Source organism: Coenobita brevimanus, chromosome 24 (genome assembly GCF_032717465.1).
Source record: "Coenobita brevimanus isolate Jiangsu-jjx chromosome 24, ASM3271746v2, whole genome shotgun sequence".
Taxonomy (NCBI): Eukaryota; Metazoa; Arthropoda; class Malacostraca; order Decapoda; family Coenobitidae; genus Coenobita; species Coenobita brevimanus.
In genome coordinates this window covers 56,036,090-56,056,971 of record NC_136977.1, presented here as the reverse complement: position 1 = coordinate 56,056,971, position 20,882 = coordinate 56,036,090, and the positions used below count along the sequence as shown (strand labels likewise).

At 44.1% G+C, this 20,882-nt stretch overlaps 1 protein-coding gene across 1 annotated transcript in view; it reads left to right on the top strand.

Annotated features, from left to right (window-relative positions):
• LOC145393387 (adenylate cyclase type 8-like) overlaps positions 1 to 20,882 on the top strand; it is a 261,593-nt gene that overhangs the window by 118,775 nt on the left and 121,936 nt on the right. Inside the window, exons 9-10 of the mRNA XM_080267483.1 lie at positions 552 to 744; positions 4,360 to 4,509. Of these exons, the coding sequence (XP_080123609.1) occupies positions 552 to 744; positions 4,360 to 4,509 (343 nt within the window). The remainder of the gene's footprint in view (positions 1 to 551; positions 745 to 4,359; positions 4,510 to 20,882) is intronic.

The window sequence follows — 20,882 nt, the reverse complement described above, 5'->3', positions numbered from 1 at the left end:
TTCAAACACACACACACACACACACACACACACACACACACACACACACACACACACACACACACACACACACACACACACACACACACACACACACACACACACACACACACATCTGAACTGTCTCCCTTTATATCTTGAACGAACCATGAATTACTAACGTACGTATATACTTAAACCGTTTTAATTAATTTAGCCAGTATTTAAGATAGCATGGCCTTACTAGATAGTATATTCTGTCACCTGTCCAACATTTTTTTTCCGGTTGAGGGAAGACCTTGCCATCTTAGAACCCGTCTTGATTAAATGAAAGATCCTAAAATTCTTCGCCCCCTCGTCTCATAGTCTCTCTTCTCCTCATCCCAGAATCCCTCATCTCCTCATCCCAGAATCCTTCATCTCCTCATCCCAAAATCCCTTATCTCCTTATCCCAGAATTCCTCATCTCCTCATCCCAGAATCTTTCATCTCCTCATCCCAGAATTGTTCATCTCTTTGCTCATCTCCTTATCACACAGTCACTCATCTCCTCATGTCCCTGACCTCAACAGCCTGAGGAGGAGCTACTGGTGGTGGTGCTGGCCAACCTTACCCTCTACGTGGCCATCAACTTCGCGGGAATGTACACCAAGTATCTCACGGACCGCACGCAGAGGAAGGCCTTCTTGGAGACCCGCCGTGCCATGGAGAACAGGTGCTGCACGCAGAAGGAGAACGAGCGACAGGAGAAGTTGCTGCTGTCAGGTGGGTTGGTGTTGCGTTGCAGGTGTGTGTGAAAAATTCTAATGTGTGGGAGGGGGGGCTGTGCGTGTGTGTGTGTATGTGTGTGTGTGTGTGTGGGTAGGGGTGGATGTGTGTTTGTGGGAGGATGTATGTTTGTGGAAAGGGTGGTGGTGTTGTTGTTGCAGTGAGTTGAGTGTGTGAGAAATTTTATGTGTGGGGAGAGGGGTGTGGATGTGGATTTGTATGTTTGGACGTGGATTTGTGTGTGTGTGTGTGTGTGTGTGTGTGTGTGTGTGTGTATGTATGCGGGTGTGTGTGTGTGGGTGTGGGTGTGGGTGTTGTTTGGGGGTGGCTTTGTGTGTATGTGGGAAGATGGATTTGTGTAGGAGTAAATTTTTGCTTGGTGTTTTTGTGTCATCTAAGAAGCACTGTAGTCTCTGTGCTGGTCATACTGCTGTGATGTTTATGTCAAGAATCATACAGTAACAGTATACCTGGACTTTCATCATATCCATCCATCCATCATCCAGTCCTTTATCTCCAGTCAGGAGGCCCGGGTTTGGCTACACAGTCCATAGATTAAGGCTGACCAGTTGCTAGTCCTCTCCACAGTACAGTTACAGTCTAAGGGTATGCAGTGCTTATTCCATTGTATTTCATTGTATTTTCTTGGTGGGCTTTGTAGGTGAGGGAGGGACTGGGGTATAACAAGAGTGGATTACTTTTCTATGGTAGGGATTCGGAGGTGTGTGGCGAGAGGGATGTGGTGAGGGAGTTTGGGAAGAAAAGTTAGTGTTCGTGGGAGAGACTAATGAGGAGAGCAATGTTTTAACCTATACACTACGATGAGATTTAGGCCCGTATTCCCGTCGGCTTAAGGAAGCTCCCTAACACCTTTTCCAAAGCGATTTACACTATAACATCTTACTGTCCTATTCGATGCTACGTAAATCCTTCCAGCATTGCCATACTCTGCATAAATAACGTGCAGAAAGATAATAATAATAATAATGATAACAACAGTAATAATAATAATGATGATGATGATAATAATAATAATAATAATAATAATAATGCTACATCAACCAGATCCCTATTATCTTTTTTTACGGAACTACATTTACAGATGATCTTATGGGCGAAAATGATATCCCTCAGTTTATCTATGACGTCTCTATTAACACAAGCTTCTTAATGGTTGAGAGTTCGATTCAGCGTATGGCATTTTTTTATCTCAAATTTGGCGTCAGAATCATCAAAATTTGGTAAGTCATGTTTCAGGACAACCTCTAGATTGATATATAGATAGATAGATAGGTAGATAGATAGATAGATAGATAGATATGTAGGTAGGTTGGTAGGTAGGTAGATAGGTAGGTTGGCAGGTGGATAGATAGGTAGATAGAGGTGTGTGTGTCTGTGTGCGTGTGTGTGTGTGTGTGTGTGTGTGTGTGTGTGTGTGTGTGTGTGTGTGTATTGGGAAGCTGGTGGCCGAATTAAACTCATAAGCTTATATTTTAGGCAGCTCAGGACTCTCATTCAGCTGAGGCAAATCACACGTGGTTAGACGGGTGCTGAGTCTCCTTCTCCAGCCCACCCTCTTGTTCCGCCCACTAAGGATGAGAAACACAGCAGACGTGACCTGGGTTGGAGGGGGCGGGAAGGGGGGCAGGTTGGGGAGGGAAGGGGAAGAGGGGATGGTTGGGGAGGGGAGGAGAGGGGGAGGGGAAAGGGAGGAGGGGTTAATGGGAGCGCAACAGGTCTCTAGAAGAATATCGCCCTCTGTCTTTGTCTGTCTCTCTGTCTCTCTCTCTCTCTCTCTCTCTCTCTCTCTCTCTCTCTCTCTCTCTCTCTCTCTCTCTCTCTCTCACATATCTGTCCAACCGTCTATTCATTTATCTATCTATCATCTATCCCCGTACTAGCCAGCGAAGAGGTATGGATAATAATAATTAAATAATAATAATAATAATAATAATTATAATAAAGTGGTTAAATATTTATGTCCACATCTGTACCATGTCTAAGTAGGAAATATCAATCAATATAAGTCTTAAGTATTTCCTTCAACCCGTTCACTACGATGATCTGACTTTGCATTATCGCTACTACCATACACTTATTCGCTAACCCTTTCAGTTCCATTACATTTTTTATTCTAGGTGACGTCAGGTGATTTATTTATTATTTATTTATTGAGTGCATCCTAGTGGTGAAGGGGTTGATGAAGGCTGTATCTATCCCCTCTTAAGATGAAGGAAATCGTCTGGAAAGCAAGAAATGGCCGAAGAAAAAGAAAGATAGCTAAGAAAAAAAGAAAGAGAAATAGGAAAGTTAAAGAAGGAAGGAAACACCAAAAAGAAAATTGAAAGAAATAAAGAGAAAGAAATTGAAAAAGGAAAAGAAAAGAAGAAAGAGAGAGAACAGAAAGGAAGAAAGGGAGAGAAAAGAAAGGATGAAAGTGAGAGAAGAAAGATAGAAAAAATTAAAGAAAGGGAGAGAAAAGAAAAGAAAATAAGAAAGGGAGGGGAAAGAAAAAAAGTGAGAGAAAAGAAAGGAAGATGGTAAAGCATCGAGGTGAAGGAGTATAGTGACTTTTCTAGAGGCTTTATAAACACGAGAGATCATTCCTAACAAATAAAATAATCTAGAAATAGCAAGAATAAAAATAGAAGTTACGTCCTAAGTCAGAAGGGGTTAATAGAGCCAGGGCATTTCCAATTAAGGTTCCTTATTCTCTGGCTTACCTTAATTTTCCTTGGTTCTGTGATTTGCACCTGCGGGACCTCAATTTACCTGGGTTTTCATTGAGGTTTGTGACGTCAGGTGAGGTCAGCTGACGTCACGGTTTAAATGTCACGTTGGGAAATTATTAACCTTGTTGGAGGGGTATTGGCAGTGACCTCTAATCACTTCCAGTCCCCTCGCACTCCCTCTCACTCGCCCTTTCATTTTCCTGGCCTCCTTATTCACTCAGTCTTCCTCCCCCTCTCTACCTTTCTGACCCCTGCTCCCTGTTCTCTCTGTCACCTCAACCCTCTGCCTCCCTCTCGCCCTGTCATTCCTCCTTCCCTCTCACTCCCATTCACCCTGTCGGCCCATCCTTCCCTCTCACACCCTCTCACCCTGACATCCCATTCTTCCCTCTTACTCCTTCCATCCTCCCTCTTACCATCTTACCCCACCCCTCTGCCTCCCTCTCACCCTGCTTTCCTCCCAATGCCTCACTCACCCTGTCATCCTCGCCATCTCTCTCTTGCTCCCTCTCACCCTGTCATCCTGTCCATTTCCCTCTCATTCCCTCTCATTCTCACTCCCCTCTCCATATCCTTCTTTTGTACCTCCCTCTCATCTGTTTCTCCCATCTTTCAAATTATCAACATATTCATCCATCTTTGACTCCCACTCATCCTGTCATTTCCCTCCCACCCTTTCATCTCCCTCTCACCCTGTCATCATCTCCCTCTCATCTCATTATCATGTCCTTCTCACTTTGTTAAAACTTCCCTGTCATCTGTCATAACCAGCTCTCTCAAACTATCATCAACGTCTCGCCCTCATCTCCCTATCACCCTATGATCCTCTCATTCCATCATCTCCCTCACCCTCATCTCCCTCTCTCCCTTCCTCCCGCAGTGCTGCCAAGGTTCGTGGCATTGGAGATGATTCGAGACATAGCGAGGGAGGACGAGAGAGGGGAGTTCCAGCCCTCACAGTTCCACAAGATATACATCCATCGCTACGAAAACGTCTCCATCCTCTTCGCTGACATAAAGGGATTCACAGGTAGGATTATGCACGTTAATTTTAATTTTATTTAATTTACTTCGTTGGTGCTGGTAAATTTTTTAAAAGATTGATACAGCATTACTTTTGTTTATTCCTTGCCCCACACTACCTACGTAAGTACACCCAATGCCACTAAACGTCTTCATTATCTTCGTAGACATCTTGAGTTTCACAGATTTCATTATACTTTTCTTTTTTTCTTTTTGACACTATGTACATTTGCAAAAGGCCTCACCTAGTGCTCTTTTCGAGGCTGTTTATTAGAGAGAAAAGTAAGGCTGTGGGTTGGAGGCAACGACAGTAACACAGTAATATTTCCCCCGTCTAACTGTTTCCTCAGTCGAACCCGGCAGGAAAAGAGACAAGGATCACCATACAGTATAAAACAGCCGTCATGGAAATATCATAAGAAAGAAGTAATGGTTAATTATATTCCACACCATCTTAATCTGTAAGAGAAAAGAGCCAGTGATAACGATGGTACTTTGCTACCGTAAGCGTATTCTCCGCAATCTGGATGAAAGGAAAAGTGCCGTGTGTTTTTATTAGGCCTATTCAATCGTGACCGTGGTTAGGTGGGAATTAGAAACGTAAGCCTTATCCATATGACTTAAATTGTATTACCATATTGAGATATAACACCAGAAAATCATTCTCAGTCAAAATAAATTCTACCATCGGAGAGAACCCAAAGTATTACGAGGCGATGATGTATGATTGTATTTTCTGTGGTTGTATTTTAGTCTTCCTGCCAACCAGACGATTTTCTTGAGCTGAGGAGAGCCCTGTGGTAATGGCGGGGTTCATGCAGGCTGTCTTTAACCCCTCCAGTTGGGACTGTCTCTCCTAACCTTGAATAAAATCATCAGGAGGTAAATAAGGAATAATAGTAAAAAGGCGTCACTGAACTTAAGGGGTTGAAAACAACCATGAATCATTATTTCGCTGCTGTGGACTTATTTTATTATTATTATCATCATCGTCAGTCATCATCATCAATCATCAGTCATCATCATCATCATCAGTTATCATTTTCAGTCATCATCATCATCAGCCTTATCATCATCAGTTATCATCATCAGTCAGCAGCATCATCAACCATTGCAAGTCCACTGGTGACCAAAGACCTCCCCCAACCTTCACAAATTCCTTGACTGAGCATTTAGGCATTATTCTCACTGACACCAGATAGTATGCTAAGCCGAGATTCATCCTGGCTATTCACACTCCATTATTTACACCATTTTCGGCCTTACTTCATTTTACTCTTCATCTGTACCCTGTCATTAAGAACTGAATAGACTGTTGGTATTAAAAATGGTAAAAGTAACATAAATAAAGAAGGGATGATAATGAAGGAGTTAATGTCGATTTTTACACACCCTTTCACTACGAGAGGGCTCCCTTAATTCTCAAGAGCCTGGGGTTGCACGGGGGATTTTGCGGGGAAGGTATTTTGCGTGCCGTCCTCCACCTACTGGCTTATACTTGCTAAATTCATTGTTTCAGACTTTACGATGCCGTCCGTAATTAATATGTGAAAGTGCCCCATCCCATCACTCTTAGATAATACTCGGCATTAGGTGGTTTAGTAGACTTAGATCATCCGCCAGTAACAAGAGTAAAGAAAAAAAGTCATTGATCTGCAAGGGTTAGTGGAATTTATTTTTCTCATTTATGGTATGAATTCATGTCGGATTCAGTCAAGCTCATCCATTCCTACAATGATTTTCCATTACTTTTGAGACGCTGTGTCGCCCTGTGAGATTAAGATTAATTACTCCTTCTTTGCCTAACATCTTACAAGTTAATTGACTCAGCTTCTCGCAGAAATTCCAGTCTGCCTGATTTAAACTCGCTCATCCTCAGCAAGAACCTTATTGAACTTTGAGACACTAGTTCATTCATTGCCTTCAGTTCCAGTTTGATTGTTTACTATTCGTCTAGTTTCTGAGATTGGTTCGTCACGTTAAATTAAAATACTCCCCTCGAACTAATCCTCTAACTTCTGCATAGTGTTATAACCTTTAGCATTAAAAAACACACATGCCTAAGCGGGGGACGTGAGGGAGAAGCAACAGAAATGGTCTAAATATGAAAGAGAATACTGAAGGGCACCGCCCATAAATCGCTAAGAAAGAGGTGTTAGGATATCTCGAAAGCCATTTAGAATACTATACAACTTTGATTGAAATCTGGCAGGCTGAGTCCGTAGAGTTGACTGACTTGTGTGCAACTCCCTCGTTTTGCAAAAGTGACCAAAACACCCCTTCAGAGGACATCAGTATGATTCAAACGTGCAGTATCAGCGATTTTGTTCCCAGTTGTTGTGTGGTTGTATGATTTTGCGGTTCAGTGGTTGTGCCCATAATGGTTGTGGGTGTAGCTGAAAAACGATCAGTAGGGTTTAGAGTTTTATGTACAGTCAGTATCAATAGTCCTCTCCCCTCCCCTGCATCAGTCTCTATGGACTTTTAATATGAGTTTTGGTAAATCCGTAGTAACTGACACTGATGAATATATTTGGCCACAGATCAGTCTCTTTAGTGTCAGTTGTTGCGGATTTACCACGCTAGTTTTCAAATTCCGTGGAGAGAGAAGCAGGAGGGGTGAGAGGATTTTTTAATGCGACTGTACATACATTGATGCCAGTTAGACTTTTCGATATTTTCTAACGTTGGTGCTGGATAATAATTACAATTTTCGATATTTTCTTAGACTTCTCAGTATTTTCTAAAGTTGGTGCTGGCCAATAATTAGACTTTTATTATCATAAATTATTTTCCAACATGCAGACTCCAAGGACAAGAGCCTCGTCTCCCCTTCCCTGTAACTCTGATATTTCTGTGTAAGTCAACCCTTCAACCCGGGGACTGCATTTTCCCTTTATGTATTTATCCATTTATTTATTTATTTATTTATTAGGAAGGCGGTTTTTTTCAGCTGCTGGGAGAGTTTGAAGTGGAGAGGTTGGATATAGGAATCGGCAAATCACTCCTGTGCGAGATTAATAAAATCGTCGGGAAATAGCAAGAATAAAGTTAAGTTGTAGCGAAAGGCCTAAATAGACGCCTTAAACTGGACTGTTGCCACAAGATGCAGATTACAAAAGAGATGGGTCTCTTCTCAACGAAAAAATTTGCGTGCATCAGTGGAAAAAATAAATAAATAACAGAGTTCACTACAGAATCTGTGGTAATCTTTTTATTTTTTTCCGTGCACTTGACACCATCACTGCTGAAGGCGACTGTAGAAGGGGAAACAGAGGGGAGCAGTGGTTTCGTTGTTTGGCATCCTAAAAATAAAAAAATAAAGAAATAAAAAAAGAAAGAAAAGAAAGACAGACAGACAGAAAAGAAAACTGGAAATGTGAAAATTGGTACTCACTGCAGAGACGTCATTTTCATTTTTACCATTGCGAACGCTAGACGATTGCATTGAGATGAAAGATTTTTTTTTTTTTTTTTTTTTACCGCAGAAGTTAAAAATAGCCTTCAACGCGATAAATGCCACAAACTGCAGATCGCAAGAACTGTAGATTCTGAGTGACGGACCTGTTTGAAGCACCGACTTCGTTTTATCTTTTACCATTAATTCCTGTTTGAGTATTCTGTGCTTGCTTTCGTCCAGGCTGGTTTTACGCTATTTGAACACGATTTGAATACGATTATTGTCGCGCGTGTGATGGTCGTGAGGTGAATTTTGACGGAGGGATTCAAGTGCTAATCTTTCATTCCGTACACCCGTCCCCTTCCCTTTCCCATTACTCGTACCTTTCCCTTCCCTGCCTTTCTTCCCCTCCCTCCCCACCACACTTATTTCTGGGTGGAGCAAAAGAACCCATGCTGTTTTTAATATCTTAGTAACCCACTTCCTCCATCTTTCAATTCATCTCAATCTTCCACATGACTCTCCCTGTACCTTCAACAACACACTGAGTACGCCATCATTCTCTCTCTCTCTCTCTCTCTCTCTCTCTCTCTCTCTCTTTGTAAACTACCATTATCCTTATCATAAAATCATCTCAGAAATTAAATATGTTATCTATACCCACATGCATAACTTTAATCTTAGTCTGTTGCAAACGTTGAGTCCATGTTCTGTGTGTGTGTGTGTGTGTGTGTGTGTGTGTGTGTGTGTGTGTGTGTGTGTGTAGGGCATCTTCACATACAACTCTTCTAAACAGGGTGGAGTCAAAACCTACCTCTCACGTCAGCTCATCTCTGATTACCTTTCTTCAGGTGACTCTCTTCACCAAAATGTTGCATCTCTTTCCTCTTTCACTACAGTTCTGGTCACTGTTCTGAACTTTTCATACATCTCCTTAACCCAGTTAGGCGGGCACGCAACACCCGTCTAACAGCACACACACACACACACACACACACACACACACACACACACACACACACACACACACACACACACACACACACACACAGATTGTGTATTCCCACTGCCTATGACCATCAGTCTTTATAAATACAGTGTCCCAAGCATCTCAGAATGAATTATTTGTCAAGCGCAGGTGTCACCCACTTCCAATCATCATTTCATCAGTCCACTCGTCCTCCCCCTTTAGTCGTCCTCTGGTCCACCTCCCGGGATGCAAATTTCCTGCCCCGTCTTGCATTTTGGAGTATTTACACTGCTGGGAGCCTCATTACCCGCCCGCCTTTGACTTGCCTCAGGCCTTGATTTCCTCTTCATTTTTCTTTGACGCAGCTTGTCTTTTGTGGCTCACCTCCACCGCCAGTTTCATCCGGGCTATTGGTGAATTTTCTTCTCTCTCTCTCTCTCTCTCTCTCTCTCTCGTTAGGGATCATTTTCAGCCATTTCAAGACTATTGGCGACTTTTATGTTGTTCGCCGTTATCATCATATTATTATTGTATAGCAGTTTTAATTTTCCAACCAAGTCTAGATTATTAATAGATAGGTAGATAGATAGATATAGATAGATGGATAAATAGATTGATACAGATAGGTTGATAGATAGATAGATTCTTTTTTGGTCTCTCTCTTGTATAAATTCCAGAGTATTGATGGTAGTGGGAGTGGGCAGGACGCACCATTTCCGAAGGCGGAGGAGGAGGAGGTTCTTAGAGAAAGTGTTGTCATAGCAACTACGAACCTTATAGGGAACATTTTAGGGCTGCCATTTTACTATTAATATTTTCTCATTCCTTTTTTCATAGTATCATGTCTTGGAATTGAGTTTTTTTTTTTTTTTTTTTAATTATACGAAGTCAGGTTTATTTTTTCCCCTCTTTTTTCCCGTTCCACGCTATTGATTGTATTTTCCCCCCTTGCTCTACACTTCAAAGGCCTCTCTCCGTAGCCATATATAGCGCGGCACTGTCTTGCGGCATCCCTTCTATTGGCTTCCCCTGTGACATGCTGGAATTCCTATCAGAGGAGGGGAAGAAGGAAGTGATATGTATTTGAGGAACGTTGTAAAGATCGTGGACTTTATTTGTGTTCATTCTGTCTGTCTGTCTGTCTGTCTGTCTCTCTCTCTCTCTCTCTCTCTCTCTCTCTCTCTCACACACACACAAAGATCACCGGCATCCTTTTTCTTTCTCTCACCCTCTTTTTTTTTTCCATATTGTCTTTCAGCAATCTAAGTAAGACTGAATTATAGAGAAAGACTTACCCCTTCACTCCCCTTCATGATCGTATATCGGGTGGTTGGATGTCCCCGTTTTACGATATAGACGTTTTATGGGAGGGGGGGGGTGTTGGGGTTGAGGGCTGTGTGTGTATGGGTGTGTGTGTGTGTGAGAGAGAGGGAGGGTGCGTGTGCCTGTTTCTGTTTGTGTGCTGTGTGTGTGTGTGTGTGTGTGTGTGTGTGTGTGTGTGTGTGTGTGTGTGTGTGTGTGTGATTCCCCTTTGTCCATCAGGGTTAAAATGGATCCAAATATCCCTCTATCTTCCTGCTGACACAAAGAAAGGATTGGCGTCTGTCGGGAGAGAGAGAGAGAGAATAAGCCCTTCCCACCGTCCCCTTCCCCTACCCCTCCTTCCTTTTTTCCTCTGCCCACCTCTTTTCTCCCCCCCCCACCCTTTCCTCCCGTTTCTTTTCTCCCCCCCACCCTTTCCTCCCGTTTCTTTTCTCCCCTCCACTCTCTCTTCCTCCTCTCTTCTTCCCTCCGGTTTTCCTCTCCCTCTCCCTCTTCTCCCCCTTCTCTCTCTTTTCGCCCTCATTCCCTTACCCCTTTCAGCCTTCCTTTCTTCAGCGATTTTCAATATTTTTCTGGCCCGTAAATATCTGTCTTTCATCCCTTTCACCTCGAAACGTACCACTACCCTCTCCCCTACCCCTCAACCTCACCCTCACCCCTCACCCCCCACCCCTCACCCTCACCCCTCACCCTCACCCCCGTCCCTCACCCCTCACCACCCTCCTTCTATCCCCTCATCCTGCTCCACTTCTAACCCATCGTATTCCTCTCCCCTGACGTTTCATTTTTTTCCCAGACATCATTTTTTTCCTTTTCTCGCTTCTGCTAGTTACCTTTCTTGCCCTTGTTATAGTTCCTCCTCCTCCTCCTCCCCCTTCTCCTCCTCTTCTGATCCTCGTTTTTCCATCCCATTTCCTTTTCCCTGTTCGTTTTCCTTTTCCAGTACTCTTCCCATCAATTTTGATCCTCCTTCCCTGTTCCGTCTCCTGTGTCTCTTCATGTTTTATCCACAGCCTTACTTAAATCCCCTGAGTGTCCATTCTCTCTCTCTCTCTCTCTCTCTCTCTCTCTCTCTCTACTGTATATAGTGGCGCAGTCTGAACGAGACAGTAATCTATAAATAGGTTGGCAAGGGATATTCGCCAGCCGAGGAAATGCCATGTTCAGCTTTCATGGATTTCCTGGCTCCATGTATCAGGATGAGGGGAGACAGCGGGGCGGAGTAGGTCGGCTGGAAGACAAGCACAGAGGAGCGGGGCGAGGCGGGGCGGGGTTTGGCGGTACGGGTGGAAGACAGGCACAGAGGGGCTGAGTTAGTTCTGCAGTCAAGAACAACATTTTGATTCAACATGGCCCGCTTGCCTTTCTCTGCTCCAATCTAGACTAAACCCCACCCCACCTGCCCTCCGTTGTGACCCCACCCCACCACGCTGTGCCGAGCCTTTCAGGGTTTTGCGGGCGTACGAAGTTTGGGTCAGCGGTGTGTATTTTGACAGTGGTATGGCGTGTTTAGTTTTATAGGCTTGTCTGGCAGCCATTTCTGCTGATGAGGTTCGTGTAGTTAATGAACTGTGAAAACAAGCGCTTAGCGGCCCAATCGATCCGCTAAGTCCGCTAAGTGCTTGTCTCGGAGACACGCACCGACACCAGACACGACATGGGCCTGCTGTGACATACTGGTCATGCCAATTTCAGCCCATCCTACCCAACGGAATGACCTGCAGCGGGTTTCCCAGTGTCTGGTGCAAAATCGGGCAAAGACGTGCGCTTGTCTCGCCCGCAACTGACCAACGGTATTATAATTTACATTGTCGTTGTCAGCTCCTCGTTCCGTGTCTTATGATACATGGCATGTCGAAGTCCGAGGGGGTTAAATATGGACACACACACACACACACACACACACACACACACACACACACACACACACACACACACCAGAATACAATCGTCCTGTGCTGACTGAAATTAAATACTAAACTTATCCCTGTGTTGAGAGGTGCTGGGGAGCCTCTTTAAGAAAATGACAACCTCGGGAGTGTATTTTATTTTATTTTATGTTTTTTTTAATAAAGTGGGTGGTTATGAGTGGCTGGAGTGGGTGGGACTGTCCTAATTAGCCCAGGGGTCTCTTTTTTTTTTTTTGGGGGGGGGACTGATGGGTTGGGTTGATAATGGGCTGGAGGGGGGAGGAGGAAGAAGAAGAAGAAGAGAAGGAGGACGAGGACGAGGAACTAAAAGAGCGACACGAATAAATCTGCCAACATTAAATCAACTACACAGTTAAATTGAGGGAAAAAGGACGAAAGAAAAAGAAAATATATATCACCAAACGTCCAAAAGAGTCTAAAAAGATGGACAGACACGAAAGTATGAGGAATTTTAGAACAGTTTGGCCATTTAGGATGAAAAATTGAGCTCAGAGGGAGATGTGATATTTTGAGGAGTGAGGGTCGTCTTTGCAGTGTGTGTGTGTGTGTGTGTGTGTGTGTGTGTGTGTGTGTGTGTGTGTGTGTGTGTGTGTGTGTGTTTTGTCTGAGTTGCTGACCTAATAAATTTTCACATCCTCTCTCTCTCTCTCTCTCTCTCTCTCTCTCTCTCTCACACACACACACACACACACACACACACACACACACACACACACACACACACACACACACACACACACACACACACACACACACACACACACACACACACACGAACTATTAGCATCATAATTACAAGCTACCTCAACATCCTTAATTGAGAGAGAGAGAGAGAGAGAGAGAGAGAGAAAGAGAGAGGGAGAGGGAGGGAGAGAGAGAGAGAGAGAGAGAGAGCGCTTTGATAATTCGGCTGTGTGATTGCGGCTGACACGTGTTGAGGATAAGATACACACACACACACACACACACACACACACACACACACACACACACACACACACACACACACACACACACACACACACACACAATCCCTTAGAGAGGGAAGGGGGGATTAAGGAGACAATGGGGAAAGTAAACACGAAGATGGGGATGGGATGGTGAATGGTAGGGGGTAATGGGGAGGGAAGGGGAACGGTAGGAGGTGATGGGAAGGGGGTGGGGAATGGTAGAGGGGATGGGATAGGGAAGGTAATGGTAGCAGGAGATGGGTTAGGGAAGGGAATGGTAGGCAGTGGGATAGAGGAATGGTGGATGGGGAGCAGAGAGGGTATGGGATAGGAGAACAGAATTGCAGAGAATGGTAGTAAGCGAAAAGAATAATGGGAGGGAAAGGAAGGGATGATGAATAAAAAGTGGGATGGATAGGAAGCAGAGAAGGGAAGGGAAAGATTGAGGGTGTGGGGATGGGATGTAGGGGACGTGACAGATGTGATGGAATATACAAAGGAGTACAAAGGAAGGCAAACAGCAACAGACCTTATGGACTTTTCGAGGCCGCTTGTTACAGAGTAGACTATGACTACAGGATTAATTCTAGATGCTGAAGGATAAGGATTGTAAAGCAAGAAGGCTCCCCCAGCCTCCAAACCCTCCAGGAAAAAAGTGAGAAAAACCACCATGCAGCATTGAGAAACTGACATGGAAATTTCATAGGAAAAACTGAAAAGGAAAAGTTACATTCTATAATACTTTACCCATAAGCTACTAGTAAGAGAAAGTATTGAAGTAAAATGAATAATCAAATAAATAAATATATAAGGCATGACATTATGTACGGGTACGGTGAGTTAACGGGGCGTCTGAAGACAGCGTGGAAATTGCACAGTGCACGGTGGAGAGGGGAGGGGAGGGAACTGGGTTGATGGAGAGGGGAGGGGAGGGGACAGGGTTGATGGAGAGGGGAGGGGAGGGGAGGGGACAGGGGTGATGAGGAGGGGAGGGAGCGGACGGGGGTGATGAGGTGGGGAGGGATGGGATGAGGAAGATAAGACATACACTGAGGCAGAAAAAAAGAAAATATTGGTAGGGAAAGAAGGAAGGAAGACGAGCGTGAAGCAAGGGGAGAGACAGGAAGAAAATTGAAGTAAGAGGAGGAGGACGACGACGACGGAGGTAAGAAATCAAGCAGGAAAGAAGAGAAGGGAGACGGAGAGAAAAGTGAAGGAAGGGAGGAGGAGGATGGAGATCAAGTAGGAGGGAGGGGAAGGAGAGGTAAGAAGGAGGTAGGGGAAATGTGGAGGAATACGAAGGAGTACAAAGGAAAGCAAATAGCAAGACATATTGATCCTTACGTGGCAGTTTATTTTGTGGAGGTTAAAAAAATAATAGTTAAGGACAAAGATAGAAAAACAGGAAGACTCCCGCCCCCCCGTCCATCAAGCAGGAATTCAGGAAGGAGGGGAGGGTGAGGCAGGAAGGAGGGGAAAGTGAGACAGGGAAGAGGGGAAGGTGAGGCAGGAGGGAGGGCAAGGTGAGGCAGGAAGGAGGGGAAGATGATGCAGAAAGGAGGGGAAGGTAAGGCAGGAGGAAGGGAAAGGTGAGGCAGGGAAGAGGGGAAAGGTGAGGTAGGGAAGAGGGGAAGGGTGAGGCAGGAATTAGGGGAAGGGTGAGGCAGGGAAGAGGGGAAGGGTGAAGCAGGGAAGAGGGGAAGGGCGAGGCAGGGAAGAGGAAAAGGGTGAGACAGGGAAGAGGGGAAGGGTGAAGCAGGAGAGTGGGGAAGGGTTTGGCAGGATGGAGGGGAAGGCGAGACAGGAAGGAGGGGAGAGTGAGGCAGGAGGGAGGGGAATGCGAGTCTGGAAGGAGGGGAGAGCGAGGCAGGAGGGAGGGGAAGGTGAGACAGAAAGGAGGGGAAGGTAAGGCAGAGAGGAGGGGAAGGGTGAAATAGGGAAGAGGGGAAGAGTGAGGCAGGAGAGAGGGGAAGGGTGAGGCAGGGAAGAGGGGAAGGGTGAGGCAGGAGAAAGGGGAAGGATGAGGCAGGGAAGAGGGGAGAGTTAGGCAGGAGAGAGGGGAAGGGTGAGCCAGGGAAGAGGGGAAGGGTGAGGCAGAATGCTCAAAATCATGCAGGGAAGGGTAACAGGTGCGCCAGAGGACTGAGAAAGACAGCCAGGAGAGAGAGAGAGAGAGAGAGAGAGAGAGAGAGAAGGGGAAGAAGTGCGAGGGTGAGGCAGGAGGAGGAGAAGAAATGTGAAGAAGAACGGAAGACGAGAGGAGAAAGAGAGAGTGAGCAAAAGAAGAGAAGAGATTAAATGAAATAGAGAGGGAGAGGCAGTAGGAGAGGAGGGGAGAGGAAGACAAGAGAGAGCCGAGGAAGAGAGGGAAGGGAAGAAGAAAAGAGAGAGTAAGGGATAGAAAAAGGAAGAGGGGAGGGACATGTGGAAAAGAAGGATATATATAAAGAGAGAGAGAGAGAGAGAGAGAGAGAGAGAGAATGCGTGTTATGGATGGCTGTGACCTGCAAACAAGCTCTCTCTCTCTCTCTCTCTCTCACACACACACACACACACACACACACACACACACACACACACACACACACACACACACACACACACACACACACACACACACACACACACACACACACACACACACACACCATTAACCTAAATATAGTGTCTTTTTACTAACACACACAGTAACTGTATGTCATCGTCTTGTCACAGAGTCCACCCAAGTCTCACTCCATTAATCTCTCTCTCACACCCTCTGTCTCACTTTCTTACTCTGTGTCCCTCACTCACAATCTCTAACTCACTCAGCTTCACTTTCATGCTGCCTGACTCTCTCTCTCTCTCTCTCTCTCTCTCTCTCACACACACACACACACACACACACACACACACACACACACACACACACACACCACGATAACCGAAGCCTCCCATCTCGCACCCTAACAGTGACCACGACAAAGCACAATGAAAATGGTGAAAAATTGTGATGAAAATGGTGAATAAAAGTGAAAAATTGTGGAGAAAATGGTGAAAATAAGGTGAAGAATTGTGGGGAAAATGGTGAAAATTGTGGGGGATAATGGTGAAAGTAGTGAAAATTTCCGGGAAAAATGGTGAAAAATTGTGGGAAAAATGGTGAAAAAGGATGAAAGTTGTGGGAAAATAGTTAAAAATTGTGGGGAAAATGGTGAAAATTGTGGGGAAAATGGTAAAAAATGTGGGAAAATGGTGAAAAAATGTGGGAAAATGGTGCAAATTTGTGGGAAAATGGCGAAAAATGATTAAAAATTGTGGGAAAATAATGAAATTGATTTAAAATGGTGGGAAAATGGTGAAACGTGGTGTAAAATTGTGGGAAAATGGTGAAAATGGTGAAAAATTGTGGGGAAAATGGTGAAAGAGGATGAAGAATTGTGGGGAAAATGGTGATGTGGGAAATGGTGAAAATGGTGAAAATTGTTGAAAATTGTGGGAAAATGGTGAAAAATTGTGGGGAAAATGGTTAAAAAATTGTGGGAAAATGGTGAAAAGAATACTCAGCCTCGCCATTCCATCTCTGCCTCCATTCCCAGCGACATTCCCCCGCCTGTCGCCCCTGTAAAATATATGGCATAATTTCTCTACACCCCCCCACAAAAAAAGGAAAAAAAAAAAGAAAAATAAGCATCATCTGTGTCTCCAGCGTCCCCTTATCCCCGGCTTATAAATGCGTCCTGTTAAATAAAGTGCCGTTTTTATATATATCACCGGAGGCACCCTAACATAATCCCCTTGGCGAATTATTTTTCTTATTACACTTTAACATTTTCGTGTATACAGTATATAGCGTTTAAATATCATCATTGCATCAGTAGCGTAGAAGAGAGTATTGAGATACGATACGTAAAATAAATCGCTAAGGAAGAGGTGTTAAGGTAATCTTCAATGTTACTATACAGTCGAAAGTGTAAGGATGATGTTAAGTGTGTGTTAGTATGGAGCTCTGTCTTTCCCTCGCCCCCACACCCTCCCCGCCACCCTACCCCCTGATTTATAAGTTAGCATTAAAAGGAAAGAGGTCGATGAGAAGTTAGCAGTAAAGTGGCTCTCAGTTTGCCTTTATTAATATTTGAACGGCAGCCCAAGAAGACACAACCAGGGCAAGTAAGAAATAAAACTTCAGCGAGAGTGGAGTGCAATTGCCGTAGGGTTTTCTTAGTGGCGGACTTGTTGAGATCTTGTTGTAGCTCATGGAGTCTTACGAGGAGCCTGGCAAGAGTAGTAGTAGTAGTAGAAGAAGAAGAAGTAGCAGTAGTAGTAGTAGTAGAAGAAGTAGCAGTAGTAGTAGTAGTAAACCCAGGCTCATCTGAACGCGATCCTAGTGGACTTTATGATGAAGTTGCCCCTCTCCAGCAGTCCACCATCCCCCTTTTCAGCCTTAAGGAGATGATTCAGGGACATTTGTATAACCAGGCAGTTCCACCTCCCACTCCTATCGGTACCACCACATGAAGGCGTCCCTCTCCAGCACCACGAGATAAGGGAAATAGTAAAAGATGGTGAAGGTGCTCTGGGAAAATCTTGAGAAATAAGGATGAGGCAAAACCGCACGAGAAAAGACAGATACAAGCATTTTTATTTTTTCCTCAGCAATCTCTTAGGCTTTCCCCCTCACGCTTCATCTGTTCTGAGGGCAGGAGAAGGCAGCAACTGAGAGAGAGAGAGAGAGAGAGAGAGAGAGAGAGAGACCCCTACCCAATTACTTTTTTTTTAGGGGGCAAGGTATGGTCGTTTGTCAGTTTTTAGTTATTTGCTCAACTATTTTTTCTTTATTTTTTTAAGATGGCGAGAGAGAACACTAGAACAGTATGATCTTGGTACATATTTGGCGGGGTATTAATGGTGTACTCATATTTATTTATTCATTTATTTATTTATTTACTTATTTTGTAGAAGGTAAGAGTATATTGGTGGTGTCATCATCATCATCATCATGATCATTATTATTTTTATTGTTATTATTATTATCATCATCATCATCATCATCATCGTCGTCGTCGTCGTCGTCGTCGTCGTCATCATTATTATCATTATTATTATTATTATTTTATTATTATTATTATTATTATTATTATTACTATTATTTTGTGAGAGGGAGGGGTATTGAAGGCATATCCAGGATTATGGAAAGGGGAGGGGGATCCAAGAATTTAATATCATCGACCCAAAATGTTGATAGAGGGAGGAGAGGGGGTAAAAAAATATTGAAAAAAAATGCAAGGACCCTCTCGAAAAATGAAATCCTATAATCTGACAGGGTGGAAAAATTATTGGATTTATTTTGCCCATTGAGGAGGAGAAAAAAGGGGTTTTTCGAGACGGAAAAAAAAAAAGCAGTATATTTGTGGTGTCTGCATTTCTTCTTTCTCTCTTTTTCACTTTCTTTCTTTCTTTCTTTCTTCTTTGAGGGGGCGAGGTGTAGTCTTGGGTAGCATATATATTTTTTAGCTTCGTTTTCGTCGTTTTTTTGTCACCTGTTAATTGCCTCTTACCTTTACTTCCAGTTTGTCACCTGTTAATTGTCTTTTACCTTTACTTCCTGTTTGTCACCTGTTAATTGCCTCTTACCTTTACGTTCTCTTTGTCACCTGTTGATTACCGCTTTCCTTTACTTCCTCATTAACCTTGCCCTAACTTCACCTTCGTCCTCTCTACTTTCCTGTCACCCTTGTCACCTCTTTCTGTGTTACCTTGTTCTCTCTCTGTGTTACCTTCATCTTTCTCTGTGTCACCTTCATCTCTTTCTGTGTTACCCTCATCTCTTTCTGTTACCTTCATCTCTTTCTGTATTACCTTCATCCCTTTCTGTGTTACCATAATCTTTTTCTGTTACCTTTATCTTTGTTACCTTCATCTCTTCTTGTGTTTCCCTCATCTCTGTCTGTGTTACCTTTATCTCTTTCCGTGTTACCTTCATCTTCTTCTGTTACCTTCATCTTTTTCTGTATCACCTTCATCTCTTTCTGTGTTACCTTCATCATTGTTACCTTCATCTCTTCCTATGTTACCCTCATCTCTGTGTTACCTTCATTTCACTCTGTTACCTTCATTTCTTTGTGTCTTATTCTCGTCTCTCTCTTTGTTACCTTCATTTCTTTCTCTGTTACCTTCATATTTGTCTGTTACCTTCGTCTTTATTACCTTCATCTCTTCATGTGTTACCCTCATTCTCTCTCTCTCTCTCTCTGTTACCCTCATTTCTTTCTGTTTTACCTTCATCGTTTTGTGTTTCCTTCATTTCTTTCTGTGTTACCTCGCCTCTCTCTCTGTTACCTTCTTCATTACTTAACGTTCACCTGTGTCTATGCTTTCTTTGACTCGTATTCTCGTCTGTTCAGGAGACTCCCTAACACCTCATCTTTAGCGATTTATTTTTGGATATGGCTGGTGAATATCCTTTTGTACGTCTGTACGTCATTTATGCAGATTTTGGCGATATTGGAAGGCTTTATGTACCGCAAAAGAGGAAGGTAAGGTTTAATAAAATAAGTCGCTTTAAAAAAGGTGTTAGGGACGGGAATACGAGTGTTTGTCGTCTCTTTCTGTGCTACCTTCATCTTTGCTTTACTGTCATCGTCTCAGTCTGTTTCACCTTCATCTCTGCATCACTGTCATCTCATACTGTGTCACTATCACAGTCACTTTCACCATCCACGTCCTTCTTCACTGTTTTCTTTGCATCACCACGAATGTCTTTACCTGTCATTTCACCGTCTTTGTCTCTCTGTCATTTCCACTACCTTCATTGTCTGTCTCACCACTTGTTCATTTTCACCGTCATCTTCCCTTCTTTCTCCACCACTAATTCTTTCACCATCACCGTCCTCCCCTCGTTCACCTCCACTATTTCCCCCTCTTTCATTTCCACCATCTCCCCCTCTTTCATTTCCACCATCTCCCCCTCTTTCATTTCCACCATCTCCCCCTCTTTCATTTCCACCATCTTCCCCCTCTTTCATTTCCACCATCTCCCCCTCTTTCATTTCCACCATCTCCCCCTCTTTCATTTCCACCATCTTCCTCTCTTTCATTTCCAGCTTTCCCACACTCACCAACGCCATCTTCGCCTCTCGCAGCCCTCTTTCTCCACCGTTATCTTCATTTCCCCCATCCCTTATCCCTCTTTTAGCATTTCCTTTACGTCCTTCGCCATCCCTCTCCTTTCCTCCGCCTTCTTCAACATCTCCTTCACCTCCTTCACTATCTCCTTCACTCTCATCGTCAGTCTCCCCTCTATCATCACCACCATCTTCACTTGCTCTTCTGCTTTCTTCGCCACCTCCCTTTCCTCTCTCCTACCCTCCCCCAGACCTCCCTTCACTGACCAGGCTTCTCCACCATCTCCATCACCCTTTCCCCCACCACCATCTCCACCATCACTCATTTCTGCCATTTCCTCCTCCACCAACACCATTTCCTCCACCACCACTACCACTCACCTCCACCACTTTCTTCTCCACCACCATCACCACCACTCACCTCCACCACTTCCTTCTTCTCCGCCACCATCACCACCACTCACCTCCACCACTTCCTTCTCCTTCACCATCATCTCCACCACCACATCCAGCCGCCTCACACCTGCCCCTGACCTCCAGCACCTCATTTCCGGTGTGGTAATTTATCCCCGGCACACCTGTGGTCACTGGTGCTGGGGGGGGAGAAAGGTGCATTTTTAGTTTTATATATTTATTTATTTATTTAGTTATTTATTTATTTCGCTGGTATATTGATAGTTTCAGTCACTTATGTGGGGTTGAT